The sequence below is a fragment of the Thermobia domestica genome, chromosome 16 (assembly GCF_964235325.1).
Source record: "Thermobia domestica chromosome 16, izTheDome1.hap1.1, whole genome shotgun sequence".
Taxonomy (NCBI): domain Eukaryota; kingdom Metazoa; phylum Arthropoda; class Insecta; order Zygentoma; family Lepismatidae; genus Thermobia; species Thermobia domestica.
Genome location: NC_137469.1, coordinates 125,152,734 through 125,172,455, shown reverse-complemented (window position 1 = coordinate 125,172,455; position 19,722 = coordinate 125,152,734). Strand labels below are relative to the sequence as shown.

At 34.4% G+C, this 19,722-nt stretch overlaps 1 protein-coding gene across 1 annotated transcript in view; it reads left to right on the top strand.

Moving 5' to 3' along the window:
• LOC145673393 (uncharacterized) overlaps positions 1–19,722 on the top strand; it is a 475,904-nt gene that overhangs the window by 44,017 nt on the left and 412,165 nt on the right. The window contains exon 6 of the mRNA XM_081743051.1: positions 13,555–13,811. Coding sequence (XP_081599177.1) covers positions 13,555–13,811 — 257 coding nt within the window. The remainder of the gene's footprint in view (positions 1–13,554; positions 13,812–19,722) is intronic.

Here is a 19,722-nt window from a genome sequence, read left to right as displayed (position 1 = left end):
TATTACCGAATGGTTTCTCACCAGAATATTTAAATTTGTGATTCGAAACATTTTTAATTTTATAAAATTGCAACACTGTGATGGAATACTCACTAGAGATTTTCCACATCTTCACTACGCAAATTTATTTCTTTTCACTATATTTGAAAATTCTCACTGCGCAAATTCACTCTTGCACTTCGAAAAGAAACACTATATTTTCTATGATTCCAAAAATTAAATTTCGTTGTGAATGCATTAATGAAAAAATATGCGATTAGAAGTAATTTCATATTACGTATGTATGAAATATCAAAATTTTAAAAATGGTATCTCTCATTCAACATTTTCAAGATATTATGAGATGCAATAATGTATGAAACGAAAAAATTAATATTGAAAATTTTCCTGAATCTATCGGCTACAGCCATTAACGTGATACACACAATAAAATATTATTGTTTTTATTTAAACATGCAAAATTTTGTAAAACACTAACAGTGTTGAAAAACATTTATAGTATGAAAAATAATTACTAACAACTGAGAATTTTGTATAAAAGAACTTTTGCAATGGATATACATTCATTTTTCATTGCAAGGTCAACAATATGGAAAATGGGCAATCCGGCTATGTAATAATGTCGTTTACCTAATTCCTTTTCGTATTGGATTTAGTACAACATCGTAGAGTAAAATTCTCATGCATTCAAAAATTTTGAGTTTAACTTCCATAGTAGGCATCCACTTATTTTTGTTAATATGAAAACGCAACATTCTACAAGCGCTAACTTTATGTACTACCTTACTGTATGAATCAACTGTTACCTTGTGATTGGTTTGTACACTCAGAACATTTACTATTTGAGTGTCACTGCGAATATTGGCAGCGAAGAATTTACACTTTCTACGTAGGCGTAATACCTTACTTACTTTACGCACCTTTTTGCGAATCTTCAGGTTATTTTTTATTTTCGCACGGTGAAAAAATCTTTGCCTACTTTTCTTGGTTGCCAAATTGAAATTACTGTTCCTAAATTTCTTAGTAACCTTTCGAGTTGAGTACAAAGTGTTGGTTGGTGGATAATCAATCTGAACGTTTTGACTTAGTTCAATACACTTTTCCTTACCTTTTCTGAATCTAAATTTCATAGATTTACCAGTTGCACGATGTATGCCAAGCGAACATGGAATGGTTTCATTTCTATTAAAACATACAATTACGAGTATACATACTGTACCTTTCAGCAACACTAAAGATATATTACCGCTGGAAAAATGATGCAACTCGCCAATCTGAATTGGTTGCCTGATGCAGCTTACTGTGGGAAAACTCGTAACATGCCGTGTATACACCACAAAAATTACAGGACTTACAGACAAACATTTTTTACGAACAAGTAGCATTGAGCCGGAGGGGGGAAACAGCTGATCCACCCACTTCCTATCACATAAGGGACAAGTGCAGACTTTATTCTTGTCTAAAAATACTACAACAGTATCACTTTTTATTTCCCTAGTGGTGGTTACGCTAACCACACTCGTACTACTGTTGGAGGTAGCCTCCATAAAGTCAACCTGCACGGTGTTTACATTTACACTGGCTAATTTAATACTTACTTCGTTCCCTTGAAAAAATACATCATTACTCTGTAGAACAGAAATATTTTCCAGCTTGGTTGTAATACTTTGTAATTGTACAGTGTTATTATCCAACAACTGAAACAATTCATTCCACCTATTTTCACTTTCATTAATTTGAACAAAATTTGATTCTTGGACCTCAGATAACCTACCTTTCATAACAGGATTTGGATATGAATCACGATCATCGTCAACATTTTCCAATTTCCTCTTACAACTTTTAGTTCTAACCTCAGAAGGACTACTATGACGAACATGTGCTAACGGGTACACGTTAAATTCATCTGCGAATTTAACCTTTTTCGGAATTCTGTTTTCCTTTTCGGTTTGACTAGTGATGGGCAGTGGGAATATTCCGGGTGGGAAGGAATTTTAAAATGGGAATATTCCCGGGTTTTTTCCCTGGCCTATAAATTCCCGGGAAGGAATTTATTTCGATTTCTTTAATTTATCTTCTAAATTATAAGAAGAATATGACTAATTACTTTATTTTAATATATTATGATTTAATTCTAGGTTTTAAAGAATTTGGAGGTTAAAAAAATTAAAATTCTTTGACTGTACTTTATATAACTAATAATATATTTTTGTTCCATTTTCATTTGCACTAAAAAGTAAGGTAATTGTTTACAATTGGGCGGCCAAAACTAGCAAAAATTAGAATGTTTTACGGAAGAAATGAGTTGATAGTGATGTTCAAGTAGTCAAGAAAGTATCGAACACATTTTTTTAGGGAGTAGGGGATTTATACAGAATGGAAAGGTAAGTGGAAATGATTATTTGAGAAAAGGAAGTGAATTGTTGGTAACGAGGATAGAAAACAACGTGCCATGCGGGGCTCTAACCCACCTTCATTCGCTAACGCTCGCTCTGCAATGCTGTTTGAATTTAATGTTCGTAACGTTATTTAACGTATGAAACCTTAAAACAAACGCATCGGAATAGAGTATCGCAAAAAAGTAGGTGCAAATCGGGCCCCCAATGCTAAAGAACAGCCAAAATTAGCAAAGTACTAATTTACAAATGATGAAAAGGAACCACTTTGTAAGGTAATTTAGAATTATGTAGAAATAGAGATGAAGTACTATTAATAAACCCTGAACCACCATTAGTAATAGACGTCGGTCTGTCTCCTCTCTCTGACTCCAATTTCTGAAGAAGTACTCGGAATTCTTTTACACGTGAATTAACGTATGGAATTTCGAGAAATAGGTAGAATGAAAGGTCGTATATGTCAATGTTGCGTGCTAAAATATAGAGATAAGTAAGCATTTTGCAAATTTTGTGAACATAAATATGTACGCGCAAATGTTGTAAAATTGGTGAGACATGTATCTTCTAGCATTTACCAAAACTAATTAGTTTATAACATTTATAAATTTAATGTGTTTATTATATCAGCAATAGAGTCAAGTTGAGCAAATTCACTTACATATAAATTTAAACTGTTACTACATCATTTACTATATATTTTTTTTCACACATATTTAATTGATAGAACATATTGTAAATAAATATACATTTATGCGTACTTTCTAAATATAATAAGGCGTTAATAAAGTAACAGGGTACCGTTTAGAATATACATTTTAAAGAATCCTCTGTGGACAACAGTAATAATATGCTGTGATATAAAAATTAATTTAACTTTGAAATCATAATATAGTAACAGAATGCAATTTTCTTTCTGATTGAACATAAATTCCCGGACAAATTCCCATTTTGGGAATCTTCCCGGGAATATTCCCAGGGAATATTCCCGAAAAATATCTTCCCGGGAATTTACCCATCACTAGGTTTGACCCACATTACATGACATAGTATGCAAATTGACATCCTTGTTACATTTTTTGAGGATAGATTTGATACCACCAGGAGCATTTTGAGGAGGACTTTCAACATTACTTGAAAATAATTCTTTCTCCTTTTCATTGAACGTACTATCATGATCGCTAAAAGAACTAACATCATTAGGATACTTTTTCTGTAGCCGTTCGACTATTATTTCAATGACTTTATTCTTGACATTAACGTCATCACATTGAAGTTTCAACTTTTTTGCTACATACTGAAAATATACATTTTTGCCGCGAGCACACTTCTCTTTCAATTTTTCGTATTCCTTACTTCTACGTATACCACGTACACGGAGATTGACCTCCTTTTCTACGTTTTTCCTATATTCGCAATTAAAATTAAATACAAATTCACAAATAGCGACTTTCGTTGCTCTACTGAATCTATGAGTTTCTACATCGAGGCCTAAAACATTTTGAAACTCTTCTAAACAAAATGGAACAGTACTATACTTATATTCATTTATTACATTAGCGTACTGTAACTCTATCTGTGCTCTTACATTCATTAAATTCAGCGCTAGCATTTTGTACGTGGATCTATGAATTATATACTCTAAAATGAACAAATCATATAAAAATGTAAGTAACACTACATGTGAAAGAATGCAAGGAACTGTTTCTTTCGAAAAACATTAATTGCTAAATTCATAATTTGCCTTTTCAGTAATTGTTTCGCATTCTTGTATGCATAAACTAGGGCCTACCTGCGTTTGTACAACAGTGTTTGGCTGATTTAACAGCTCTCGATAATTACTTTCAACCTTTTCGCGTAATTCAACCACTTGTAGTTTTAGATTATCAAATTGTTTAGTCAACTCATTTTGATTTGATTTTAGCATTTGGTTAGTTGCAGCCAAGTCTGCGGAAACCCTTTTCACCGCTTCAAGCAGTGTTTCCGTTTCACTAAGCGTTGACATTGTAAAATATTATACTTAAAAATACAACATGCAAATTAGTGGCATTGAATACAAAATAGTGGAGTTCAAAAATTCGCTTTCTTCCCACTAAAACATCTGTCTTTGTTCGGTGCGTCAGATATAAGATCTGTTCCTGTGAGGGAAGCCAGATATAATGGGAGTGCCGGTTCTGGGTTCGAGTTCCGGATGTCCGTATTCGAAGCGCCATATATAAGAGGAGTTGGGTTCGACTACCGTTTGTTCCTGTTTTATAAGAGGAGTTGGTTCCCGTAACGAAAGCCAGATATAATAAGATTGGGATTCGAACCTTGGATCTCTTTTGGAGTCTTCCTTAACATCATTCATTTGGAAAAGACTAATAGATCCAATAAGGAACTGGCAAGTAAACGAATAGTCTCACTCCCACGGTCCTAGGATTCGGGCGTTAAACGTATCAGAGGCATGAGCCGTTTACCCACCGTCGCTGTTACGTCAGCTCCAAGATACGTTTGGCAGTACCTGTAAAAGATGTGCAAGGTAGGATAGCCATGCATGATAAACACCAGACGAGTAGTGGGAGACGAAAGTAAATGTTTGTTCTCCACTATTTAGAAGTACCTTACCTGTTTGGTTTTACTCTAAATCATGTACACTATTAAAAGGTAATATTTTCCATTTGCTGAGAAAGAAACAATATGGATCACACACTTTGATATTATTAATACTAATCTCGCTGCATATTAAAAAAAGAAATATTTACGAAATATTTATATTTGACTCGAAACTTCACTGAATATAAAACATTACAAGCGTATGACAACACAAGACACAATATTTCACTTAGACGAAAAGATGGCCCAATCACTGTGGTGAACGTACCGAGACGATACCGAAATAATACGCGAAATTATGACCGAACGAAGATGATAAATCGATTAGTGACTATGCAGTTCACTACAGACACTTCACTTCATCACTATATGAAGATAAGCTTATTTGATGTCTTCATTATACGGTTCATAGTGACACTCCTCTCTGCGTTTGTTCATTCAAAAGTCGACCATGAATATGAGACGAAAATGCATCCCTTACACAACAAGTTACAAATTACTAATTTCGGTAGTTATGCCATTGTAAATATTGCGTGAAACTTATAAGGGAACTTAAGAATATACTGAATGGTTCACTTTATACATTTGCTAATATGATTTCCATGTTAGAGAGCTGGTATTTTTGCGCTTGTCTCGCTTTGTAGGTGTTGACGCTCTCTCTCTGCTTTTTCGCGCGCACTGTTGCCAGTTCACAGCGCAAGAATACACTGACTAAACTAAAATATAGTTCGTAGAAAACATTAAGCTTTGACTTTATTCTATTGCTAATAATATATAATGAATGGTTCATAAGTTAATAGAAATCACATTAAAAACACTGATTGTTCGAATAAGTTGTACAATCGACGATTATTGATAGTTTTCACATTGTCACGTAAAGATCTGTCATCGTCATGAGGGTTCACTGAATGGGCGTTTCTCTCGAGAGTAGCGAAATTCCTCCTCCAAATATGGGCTGACGGGAGGAAGCAAAACTGTCTGGAGAAGTGAGGTACCTTTTGGGTGAGAAATTCCTGAGCATTGTTCTTTTTTAACTGTTGATTAGTCGCATTTCATTTTCAAGAATTGATGCTGGGGAAATACAAGGGTTGGTTTAAATATTCATGCCAATCCATCTTGTTATAAGTGAAGAAAACTAAGTACATGAAAATGCGGCTTGGTCGTAATATTGCAAATTATGAACACGTCAAAATCTCAAATAATACTTTTAAATATCTAGGATGAATATTAACAGACCAAAGCAATATCACGAAGAAATTACATGTTGACTAAAGGCAGGGAATTCAGTTTTAAAATCAGCCTCAGTTCTAACGTCGAGCTATATATATATATATATATATATATATATATATATATATATATATATATAACGATCATCATGTGTGTTGTGCGGCAAGCTTGTGAAACATGGTCGCTTACTCAGAGGAAAAACATCAGACTGAAAATATTTGACAATAATTTCCTCCGAGAGAACGGAAATGGGGAATGGCGGAAACTTCGAACCAATGAAGTGCCTGCTTTATATAGTTTACCAAAAATTGCTATTAAATCTAAGCTAACTAAATGTAATGAGTTATTAAATGTAAGAGGCTGAGATGGGCAGGTCTTGTAGCCAGAACGAAAGAAAACTGAAACGCTGTCCAAGTTTTGACTGGAAATCTAATCTGAAAACAACTGTTAGAAGACCTAGATACAGATGGGGAATACTATCAAAATGGATCTCGCAGAAATAGGAATACAAAGTAGAAACTACGTCTACTCTCTGTCCCACCCTAGAAAGATTATAAAACGGAAATAACGTTCAATGAGACGTCTTGCAGTGCGACGTTGCCACTTAGTATGAGTAGGCGGCCGGCAATTTGAGAAAATAAAAAAAAGAACATAAACCAAACAGCGCAGCGGTAAGTGACCCAATAATAATAATAATAATAATAATAATAATAATAATAATAATAATAATAATAATAATAATAATAATAATAATAATAATAGAAGAGTAAGTATAATTACTTACCATACATAATCCACTCCTGAAGGCAAGAAACACCCAAATCTTTACTCCACACAAGTTCAGTGGAAGAAAGTTCGCAGAGATAAGGGGAGAAGAACTTTATGTCCGGCTTCCCTTACAATGCCGTCTATTCTGTAGGAGACTTGTATGTTAGAAGCAACTTTATTTAACATTTCTATTACTTAAAATTTGTTCCAGCTTGAATCACATTCAACACCTTTATTTTTTAACCACTCTACAATTTCTTTTTTAGTACATGATTTCGTACGGATTTTTTCGTCTTTTACTGAGGTGTGGATTCATTATCAATAACAATCACGGAATTTGGTGATACCTTCGGAAGGAATTTTTCTTGGAAATGTTGTTCATATTTTCCTGCTTCTAATTCTCCGTGATAATCACCTGATTTTGTGCCGCGAAAAGCGAGGTCATCTCCAGGAATTAACCTACTGTGTCATGGCATGAATCACGATTACTCTCCCCTTTTCCAGAGGTGCCTTGACGCCTAAGGGCAAACCCTCTCTCCAGTTTCAATGCCTGGCTTCGAAAATATGAATAAACGTTTAATAACATGACTTTTTAACCAGTAGAAAGAGAGTTCCCATTCTTTCTTTGCGTCTTATAACAATGTGGGAATTTTCAGTCACTGTCTCAAAAGAAGTACTATATCAGTTAAACGCAAAATTAACAAACACCACTAATAATAACATTAAATAACGCACGGAATAACTGTAACAAGAAAACAACATAATAAAACAAAACAGAAAATTCACTGAACTATCACAGATCACAATGAACAAAACTGTCATCCCGCTTCCGCCGACGTAGAAACAACTGAGCTGATGTTGCCAAACTTACCTTATCGTAAGACGTTTAGCTGATAAGGAATGAGTTTGCATACCTCTATTGTTATTCTAACAGTCAATCTTACCTTCTTCGCAGTGTTGGGTAAGTTACTTGTAAAAATGTAACGCGTTACAAGTTACTTTACTTTCTCTTAAAATGTAACGCGTTACTAACGAGTTACTTGTCCCAAAAAAGTAACTGTTACTTTACTTCGAAAGTAACGCGTTACTAACGCATTACTTTTAGGTCCGAAACTTTGAATATGTCAAAAAATCTTATTGCTTCAATTTTCCGTATTACTATTACTACAGATATTATTATTATTATTATTATTATTATTATTGCAAGGACAAATTTTTACTTGACAGCTATATGAACATTTTCATATAATGTAACATTGACTAAAATGCCATACTGCATTACTCGTAGGGATGGGCACGAGCAAGTTCAAGCGAGATTTCGTTGGAACTCGATTCGACTACATACAGACATCTTTGAGCTCCACCCGAGAACTCGGCTCGAAAAATTTCCTCCAAGTCGACTCGAATTTTGGTCGAGTTTCGAGTCGAGTCGAGCCAAATAAGGTGTATAGTTTCGAGTACTCTCTTTAAGTATTTTACATAGGCAATATAATTATTATTAATGATATTACTACTACTTTTATTATTATTATTTCTTCTTCTTCTTCTTATTATTATTATTATTATTAATTATAACAACACTGTGTATAAACATGAAAGATAGGCGGTTTGCATTTAAATATTAAAAAAAAAAGTAGTTGATTGCCAATCACGGTAGTCGTGAAGTCTAGGAATCAAGGACATTGTTCACGAGCTTCTGAATTTGGGTTGAGGGTCTAGATTGAGTATTCGGGTCGAGCCAAACATTGTTAAAAGTTATAGAGCACTGGCCAAATATCTTCAAAACTGCTCAGCCCGGGTTTAAAATTGTCAACGACTCGAGCAGATCGGCTCACAGCTCATTCACTATCGACCCGAACCGAGAAGTGAGCCGAATCACGGAGCCAACAGCTCACCCAACCGAGTCGGCTAGAGCCCTCGGCTCAGTTGAGCCGAACCGAGCAGATGGCTCATCCCAACCAAGCCAGCTCGAGCCGATGATTCACTTCAAGCGAGCCGGCTCGAGCCATCGGCTCAGTTCAGCCGAGCCGAGCTGAACTTGTTATAAAAAATCTCTTGGAATCTCACTATCGAGACGAGACGAGATGCGAGCAGTGTGCCCTCTCGTGAGCAGCACTAAAAGTATTCCATATTACTGCTTAGCTTACATTTCTCATGGCTTTCGCTTTCCAGTTTAATCAGGCCATGATTTCAAAACGAGTTAAAACTAGCGATCCATTTATCAAACTCGACTGGACACGAAACTCGACGCCAAAAACAGTGAATCGGCTCGGAACTCGACTCGAGAATATTACCTTTGACAACTGAAAACCCGACTTAAATTCGAGTCGAGTTTTAGCTTGACTCGTGCCCATAACTACCGTATACGTTAGAAAAAATGGCTGCTTATTATTATTCTGCTAAACTAATTATATAATAATAATGTTATGAAAAATTAAAAATACAGAATATAGAGAAACATTATACTACAACTAATAAAATGAGAACACATGAACTGGGGGTCAATCAAACCTTGCCATGCTTTTCAAAGCTAGTTGTTCCAAACTCTATAATCAACGGGACTCTAAGATACGTAAACTGATCTGAAAGAACTCCAATATTACATACCATCAACAAACTATTTTCTAGTAATGAAGTAGCCTGCTCATCAGAACACAGTTTATTCGTATTAACCCGTTTACTGTATGTCGTTAATTATGACACCCTAGTTGTTTCTGCCGGGGCACCAGTTCACTTTGAAAACCTGTCCACTATCTTCTTCAGCTTTTAAGAAAATTATTCTTTCAAATGTTCAAATGATAAAATATTTTCGTTCTCCATCTTTATAAAAACAACACCAAAGTAAAATAGACTACCGGTACCGTTGTACTCGTACTTCACTCACTGAATGTATTGATTTGGAGCTGTCAAAATCTACGACAAAATCTTCCACGTGCTTGCAATCAGTACACGTGATTTGACTGAGGCTGTCCACATCTTCCAAAAAGAACAAATTGCACTATGATCCTATCTGTTTCTTTGTGTGCCGGTGACTGACTGTCGGTCACCTACATCGTTCATGCTCCATTGCTCCATTCTGAGAAATTTGCTTACAGGAAAGAAACATTTGTTTCCGACCGAAATGTAACGCGAAAAAAGTAACGCAAACTAGATACGTTACTGAAAAATTTGTAACGCGTTACCGTTACAGTTACTTTGGAAAAATGTAACGCGTTACTAGGAAACGTTACTTAAAAAGTAACGCGTTACTTGCGTTACGTTACTTCCCAAGACTGCTTCTTCGTGTATCTACTGCAAAAAGAGCTACGTTTTAAAAACGTTTTTCGATAGTATCTCACTGATATTTGAGTGAGAGTAAATCTGACAATCTTACTTGTTTCATGCTTCCCCTTTTGTCATCGGCTACAGTTAGGGTTGCAAGTACATATATTAATATGCTAGTGGAATATACCAGCTACGGTAGGCACACGAACAATTATAAACTGCCGCACAAGTCAACTCTACAGTTTAGTTTGTTTTTACCACAATCTTCAAAAATATTTAAAATTCTGTCACTAACCGAATTCACCAAAACCGTTTTTGATTTTGAACAGGCTCGTGTTTCTAAAAAAAAAAAAAAAAAAAAAAAAATCGGTTTTGTATTAAAAATCGGCCACACTTACAAATGTAACAGTTCTTAGATTCAAAACAATTTTCATGAAAACCGGAATTATTTTATAATCCTCCTGGTTTTTGAAAAATCAGTCGGTTCTTTTGAAAACCGAAAAACCGTTATCTCTTTCCCCGTAAACGTCGTTTTAGGCTTCATTTTTTAAATGCAAATTTTAGCCTTTATATTCCCTCACCGCTTCAATGACTTGTTCAAGCAAATTTTTTGCTTAAAGACTTTCAATAGAGAAGGGGCAAGCGCATTTAAAGAGGTTTTTACATCATAAATAACAATAAAATACATAAAAAATACACTGTACTGAAAACAAGAATAGCATAGGCTATTGACTGACAGTTTTAAAATTGGCTAGGTGACAAAAATAATAAGAAGAAAGGGCCTAACGAAATAAGCATGTGAAAACTGCTCCCAAGCATATTTGCACCACATTTACAGTACAGTACAAGCTCGATTATCCGACACAGATTCCGGGACATTTCTCAGTCCCTATTCAACCGATGTACAGCAAATTTGGAGGGTATGCTTCTAGGACTATCTAGCTGTGTGGCACAAAACGTGAAACAGATCGGTTGTATAGGAACTGAGAAATAGCTCGGAAACTGTGTCGGATAATTGAGATCCTATTGTATCGATTAACGTTTATGAGAAACTCAGTTTCCAAACGTTTCAGCCCCCAAGCGCTTTTGGAGGGGTAATAGGAGGGGGGAAAAGGAAAATTGATTTTTTTCCTCCTGAACGGCTGAACCGATTTGTATGAAAGAAAGATGTTAGGTGTTCTTAACAAGAGAAAAGTCGGAAAATATTTTTTTGTAATTTTTTTTGGTTGAAAATTGAAGTAAAAGATATTGAAGTTTTCAAAAAAAATCAGTGAAAACTAACTGGGACACACAATTTTTTGCCAGTTTTGCTTTGAGAAGGGCCCTAACAACATATATTTTTTTCATTTTGTTTGCAAGTGTATCTCAGTGAAAAAAGGCAAATGTACACAGGTCAGCATCTATGTGGTATACATATGATACACACTGTACACCACTAGGATAACCAATGCCTTTGAATGTGGGGATGAAGTTGTTATAACATTGAAATCTTATGAAAACAAATATTTTTAGTCTTAATGGTAATTGGTCTCTGAGGATGAAGGGGTTCTCGACCCTGTTCGCACCTCCCTTGGCTACGCCAAAGCTGTACATCAACTGAAATTATACATTCCAGCATTTTTGTGTTAATTTTGCACGTAACCAATGTTCTGTGATATATATAGATCTTTGTTTAGTAATTGTTTTTGTTTTGTAACAATTGATTAATAATATGCCTGTTGTTAATAGGTATTTATGTGTTTAGTTTGTTTCGATGGTTTTACTGTATATGTATGTTTAATATGATCAAATAAAGAATGAATTAAAGAAATTAATCCTCATCACTGTTTCCGTCCACTACTGGAACCATTTTGGTTTTCGTGAACATTTTACTGAGTATTTCAGCTGGCCAAATGATTTTCGATAAGTAACTCGCATATGATAAATAATACACAATAGCAGCAACGTGAGAACAGCAATCAACACTTCTGTTCACACACTATTAAGTTATTTAAGTAAATATATTGTTATAAAAAACTACATGAAGTGACTTGCGTCATTCCCTTCCCACTTGTTCTGCGAATAGATTCAACTGTACGGTCCGTAACCTTGTTGTACGAGACTATACGAGTATGCACATGTATAAAGGAACAATAAAGTCTTTAATCATTTCTGACAGAAAAATGCACTTTTTGCTACTGGCTATCCTGGTTTGACGCGTTCGACGTATTTCCGTTTTATAATCTTCCTAGGGTGGGACAGAGAGTAGTTGGTTAATGACAGAAGTAAATGGAGAACTTTTGTGAACGCGGCATTGAACTTCTGAGTTTCATACGCCATAAAGTAAGTTAAAATATTATGATCTTAATTTATAGAATACAAGGTTGGCTAGATGGCGTAAGCTAATTACATTAGGTGATGCATAATAGACTCATTCATTAAGGTAATAAGTCAGGACTTTTTGAGTTTAAGTGGGTAACATCTAGAATATAAATAAAAATAAATAAAGACATGTATTTTTGAATGAGTTAAGGGAAATTTTTAAAACAGAAAGCAACGCATATTGTTGAAAACGAAACAATAGATATTAAACTAAGGGAGAGCATTTTATACAAAAAGCATCGATTAAGGCAGTGATAAGTATTATTTTAAGGAAAAGGTGAACTTTGTAACCATTGAAGTATTATGATTCCTACTTCAAGTTGCTAAAGAATTATGTCACGAATCTATCTTAAAACAAAATATATCATCTCATTGCATCGATCAGGAATAGAGCAGGTGACACTTTAGTATTAAATGTTCTACATACAATTGATAACAATTAAACAGTTTCTTTGTTTATAAGTAATATATTAAGAAATATCTGTAAGTGGAAATTTAGTAGAAATATTCGTAATTATAATTCATTCATACATATTCATACATTCCCATATCCAGAAATAATTTCTTTTCATGAAAATTAATTCGTACGAGTATATTCATGTTTAAAAATATAGCATTCATTTCTGTTTTAATTCAGAGTCTTCTATAATAGCTGAAATTTTATCAGAGTTGAGCAGAATTTTGATCTGCTGATACATTTGAAATACTATTTTTCAACATTTTTCTACTTCAATATGATTCTACATATAATCAACAATTTTTTTCTTGAAATACATGGTACTCAATCTACACTCTATGTTAAGTAATATTTCAGTTTGTTGTTATTTATGTTTCATTAAAACTTCTAAATAGTTATCTTTTAAGAATATAATGAGCATAAATTGAAGAAAATTTTCGTATGTTTATAAACTATTAATAAACTTATGTTTACAATTAACTACAGACTCTCTAATTGAAGAATTTGGACATCCCTCAACTATTTGGAGAAACTTTTCTGGAGAGATTTCTGTCAAGGTCAAATCAACATCCTCTTCTCAAGACGTAACGATTTGTTTGGCTGCAACGCAAGACGCTCTTGAATCACATTGTATTCAATTAAAAATGTTAAATGAATCGGATTCTTATTCTTATCTGTGTAAGATGGATAGGGTAGTAGATGACATATATCCTACGACTTGTGATAACTTAATATTATCCCAGGTGAGTTTTCTAAATAAAATTTTATTTCCAGGTTCGTTTCCTTACGCTTTTCAAATTTGATACATATAGGAATGTAATAATATTTTTGTCAATTACAATTCTTTATTCATGTTAGAGATTGTTAATGACAGAAATTTTAAATACTGGTATCTCACTAATTTACATGGTAGACTTCACAATTTCAAACCATTATCAAGTAACACTAGGACAGCCTAATTATATGTCGACATTGGTAGCAAAAATATACATTAATGTATAGAGTATGTATTTCTCCCTCTTAAGCATTATTTTCTATTCTACCTCATGATTATGTAATAACTAATATATAAGAAGCATAGAAATACATCACTATAAACAAGTAAAGTGTTATTACTAACAAACTTAAATCTTCCTGTAAGTAAAGTGTTACACGACGAGATTAATCAGAAACTATTTAGAGATAAACAGATACAGGCAATACGCTCATTGGTATCTCAGACATTTCTATCTTCGGTGCATTTATACCCTTATTCTGTTGTTAAGCAGACGTTCAAAAATTAAGATGAGACAGAACAAGCAATACAGGATATGTAGAAAATAATGGTTATCACTTCTATGTCTATTAATGTTATTGTTGGTAAAAATAAGCAGAGAATGGAATACTTTATAAGACATTGTCATGTCTTAAAATAATTAATTTTTAGTTACAACTCACATCAATTTAGAAAGAAATTTCAGTTGGTAGTGAACTGGTTCAATGTTCCGATTCACTGCTTCAAGTATAAGCGATTTGATTACATGAGTTGTCACCTGAGCAAATCACAGTAATTCGAACACTTGATAAGAACAACGTAGACCTGTGAAGGATCGATTTACGTAAATGATATCCATATATCCGTAAGTAGAATTCATACTGAACCTGTTTTAGTCTAATAAACCTATCCTGTCATTACTGTTATATATATTTTTTTAACAGTTATATATATATACTGTTATATTGTACTATACACTACTTATGTAAGTTCATGAGTATCACATATGGAGATAGTTCTAGTTTTATTAAATAAATAAACAGAGTAAAATCCATGGAAGAAACAACAAGCTGAAGAGAATATAAGACGTTATCAACTTTTATTTGTTATTTAAATAGAAGCCAACATTACTATTGTAAGTGTAAGTTTGAACAAAAAGAAATATTTAGAAAACGCATACAGCTACACTCACCTTCTTAAAATAACCAGCACATTTTTAAAACATTCATTTAAGAGAATAAAACCTATAAGGTACCCTGAGCTATTTCTAAGCAAGACGTAAATTCAATGATCTTTAATATTTCACATAAAACTAATAATAATTCAATCTTTTCAATACAAAAACTATTTTTTAATAATCATGTATGAAATAATGATTAATAGACTCATTTATTTTTCTGTGAAAGTTTGTCAATAACGTTTCGAAACTGTTTCATCAATGCATTCTTTTCAAATATTTATTTGAATTAAAGTATTACTTACTTGCAAACATTATCATCATGACTCTTTTTTATGAAAATATTACTCGAATGTATTTAGTTTCAAATCGTATCGAATAAACAAGAGGTCATGGTTTATCATAAGGAACTCGAAAAACATGTTTCTCTGATCTATATTAAATATTCGCACTACATTGTTAATAATTTTTTGATAATATTCGGCTAATTAGTTAATTCTTCCTACTAAATAATTGTGATGCATTTCGCTTCCAGCTAACAATACACATGATCGCATTATCAACGAGCGTGCGGAAATTCACCCTACAAATTGATACAGAAACAATAGAAAACATTAATGAAATACTAGTAGATATTACTTTGTTCTCATCTAGACTAATTGGCTCGTTGCAATGAATAACCGGTTAAATCGTGAAAAGTAAATTTTACAGGAGTTACCTGGCTAATTTTGACTTTAACAAATGCTGTAACTTCCTGAATGTTAAGAATTCGGTTTCTACACAATGTAGAACTCACCAAGAGAGGCTTATACCTGTAAAATTTCAATTTTTATAAAAAGTCGACTTAGCCGATTATTTATTGGAGCCAGCCAATTTTTCCACAGCACTTGTAGGGTCTTGAGACGAAACTGATAAAATGATTTAATAGCTTAATAACATGGACCAATTATGTTGCAGAATTAGTAACAAACAAGCTGGTACAACAAGTTATAAGGAAGCACATATTAATTATAACAGGAACTGGTTTAATTCATAAGCAGAATAAAGTGAACGAATGGAACGTAATTACTATAAGTTGTAAGGGCAGCGTTAAGTAAAATCCTTCGTTTAACTTTACACACATTTTAGCTTTAACAGGTTCTACTGAAACATTTGGGGTCATTGTGTAGAGTACAATGTACCTGCATACGTTTGGAGGTTATCTGGTACATTCTGTCAGGAAAGGAAATGCACAGTCTGGCATTCCTGCGCTCCATCCATGGAGAGTATGAGAATTAAATCAATCAAATGTTTACTGAGGAGCAAGAAGAAAAGTCTAATCTGTATAAAACATTGCAGAGGGGCACAAGCTGTGAATACGAATAGCACATAGTGTAAATAAAGGGCGACACCAAAAGGGAAAGCCAGAAACAGCTGCTAAACGGAGAAAAAAGAGTAAAAATTGTCGAAGTGGGAACATAAAATACGTACAAATACAAACAAATATGCCAACAACTAAGCGTTTAACAAGCAATGATCTTCGTATAGTGGTTAAGGCGCTCGATTACAAATCCAAAAAACGTCGGTTCGAATCTGATCCATATAGTATATTTTTTATTTTAATTTTTAAATAATGCATACATTACATGAAAGGTGGTAAAAGCGAGCGTATTACCCGTTTAATATGTTAAGTGAAAACGAGTTAAAAATTTCGGTGAAATTTATTAGAGAAGTGAAACAATGAAAACGAGGAAGCAGGTATATATAATCAGGGTTGTATCAGAGGGTTGTGATCGGAAAAACGGGAAATTTTCCCGAATTCCGCCCATGTGAATCTCCACGATAGGCAAATTTCTTCAGAAATGTGCCTATTGCAGAGACCATTATGTCAGAAATGCCGTAAAATTTCTATGCAATTTTGCCCTTTCGCCGATCATCACCTCTGAGACGAAAAGAGAAAGAGAGAAAGAAAGAGCAAGAGAGAGATGCTCCCGAAACTGAGAGTGTGGTGCTTCCATTCAAATCAACGAAATGACATATAGACGCTTACATAATAAGAATGCCGAATACAAACAGCAATAAAACAGCAAAGTAAAAATTGCAAGCGTTATAACCTAAGGTTCCAAGATCCGAACAACATACCACTAATATCCCGAATGCCAAAACATTGTGACTACAATATTAAACTATATAAGTAGACTTTTAGCAGATTCGTATTCAGTTATTTTTTTTCTACAACCAGTTTTATTCATATTCAAGACAACGAAAGCACTATATTTGTTGACGACAAAGCGAAGTTATTGCAACACTGCGTTACACGTAAATCATGCATATTACACTCGTGAGTTTTGCTATGCAGATGCTAGCCACCGAGGCACGCTGAATAACGGCTGAAGGAAGCAGCGAGTACAGATAGCGATACAGTGAACGGAACAAGCAATGCATTACATACATTTCAAGAGAGAGAAAGAAACAAAGATTCCTCTTTCCACACTTCATGCTGTAGTTCTAACTTCCATTTCCCCATCAAAGTCACATGCCTAGACTATTATACAATCCCATTACACTTAATCCAGAGCCTTCAAAAAACTTTGTTCTACAAAAGGAAACGTAGAACACTACACTTACTTATATACCATACATAGACAGCTAAGTAGTAATAGATGAATGCTATTAACCCCACATAATGTCGATTGTGTAAATATATACTGGTTTCAAACAGTTAGACACATAGCAAACATTCACAACACCATTCTAACCTATCAGATGTTAATTCCACTTCACAAGTGGTATAATGAAAACCGTAGACTGACCGTGAAATGAAAACCGTAGAAAATTGAATGATTTTTTTAAATGACAGTTGTGAACACAAGTTGGTGAATGAAACAATGACGGTCAATGAAAAGATGATGATCCGAGGTCGGATTTCGAGAAATAATTTGACAATGAGATGGCAACAGAACTTTATAAAAGAAATGTTTATGATGAGCTAGACACAACATGGTTGCCTGTTTCGTCTCGTTATGTGAAAATGTCTCGTTCTAGAGAGGCGAGAAAAAACCTGTGTCTCGTCTTGTGCAGTGGCAGATCTAGCTCGGGGCCGGGGGCATAGGCCCTCCAATTTCAGATTGACGAAAATAATGTATGCTATTATTTATGTAGCTTTGAAAGTTTATAGTAAGGTCATGATATATTTTCAGGCAGCCCCCCAGTTTTTACCTTCTAGATCCGCCGCTGGTCTCATGACTATCCCGGTGTCATCTTGTGTTTCCGAAACGAGACAAATTGTTATCTAGTCTCCTTTCGCGTAATTTTCTTTCGTAAACCTCATAATAATAGAAGTAAAATTTGAAGTTATGCGGCTTCGAAATGTAACGAAGTTTACATGTTAGAATTGATAACCGGACAAGAGAGAGCTATGGAATGCTTTCAAGATATTTAAAACGAGACGAGTACAAACAAGGACCTGTCACGTCTCGTCTCAGAAAACGAGACGAGACAGACGCTTTGTCTCGTCTCGTCTCGGATTTAACAAAGTCTGTATTGTCTCGCCCATGCTGAATTGGAATCCTCTCACCAGAGATGAAGTAGATCGTGGGCCGTGGGTCAACAGGACGTGACCCACTGCAACCCATAATCCACCTTGACTCACCATAAACCAGCGATCCACCATAACCTACATTCCCACTCGACCCACAGACACACTCTGCTTAGTGCATTGTATATAGCACAATCTGAACAGTGGTGAAGTTGTCAACATTTTACTTTTAGTGTCTCTATTTTCTTTCTTTTTTGGCATTTGTTTCTATTTACTAACCTGAAATGACTATATCTAACAAGGAAAAAGGAGACTTTCTTAATTGAACATCGGGGCCATCTTTCGCGAGGTAGTTGTGCACATTTAAAGTGTTAATATTACAAACTGGGAGAGCGCAATAGCCAGAAATAGCCTAGAAAAAACGTCTTAAAGTTTCGACTCGCCGTATATATGATACGACACCTAAAATTATCGAGTGTGGAGCATTCAATACTCACGTGTAAAGGGTCCAGCGTTCGATTCCCGCTCGAGTCAACTTGTTTTTGCTTTTTACCAATAAAGTTGTCATTTACAACTACAAGGAAAATATTAATTCACCATAAATTCATATATTCTAAACGGTAGGAATTTTCAAATAAGTTGTAAAACTTCTCAATGTTTTATGTGAACTAGATACAAAATATACCCTATTTCATAAATATATTGATATCACTAGCTGTATTACGGTTACCACAGTCATTGTGTTGGAGGTTTCCAGTCTACATCTGTAGACAGTGTGCGAATTGCAAGGGTGATGAAGGGGAAATCCGGCTGGGAATACTGGATGTATGCTATAACCAAAGGGGATTTCCGAATTATCCCCCTTGTAATTCGCTCTCTCTCCACACATATAGGCGCAAATCTTCAAGAACATTTTTCGTTTAACGACTTTACGAAATAGGTTATAATTTATATGTAGTTCACATGAAACATTGAAAAGTTTCACAACTGATTTAAAAATTCCTATTGTTTCATGCATTATAAACATATGGTGAATTATTTTACTTGTAGTTGTAAATGACTACTTTATTGTTAAAAGCAAAAACAAGTTGACTTGAGCGGGAATCCAATTCAGGATCCTTTATGCGTGAATCGTGAATGCTCCACACTCTGCCACATCGTCACTTGATAATTTTAGGCGTCGTATCATATATACGCCGAGTTGAA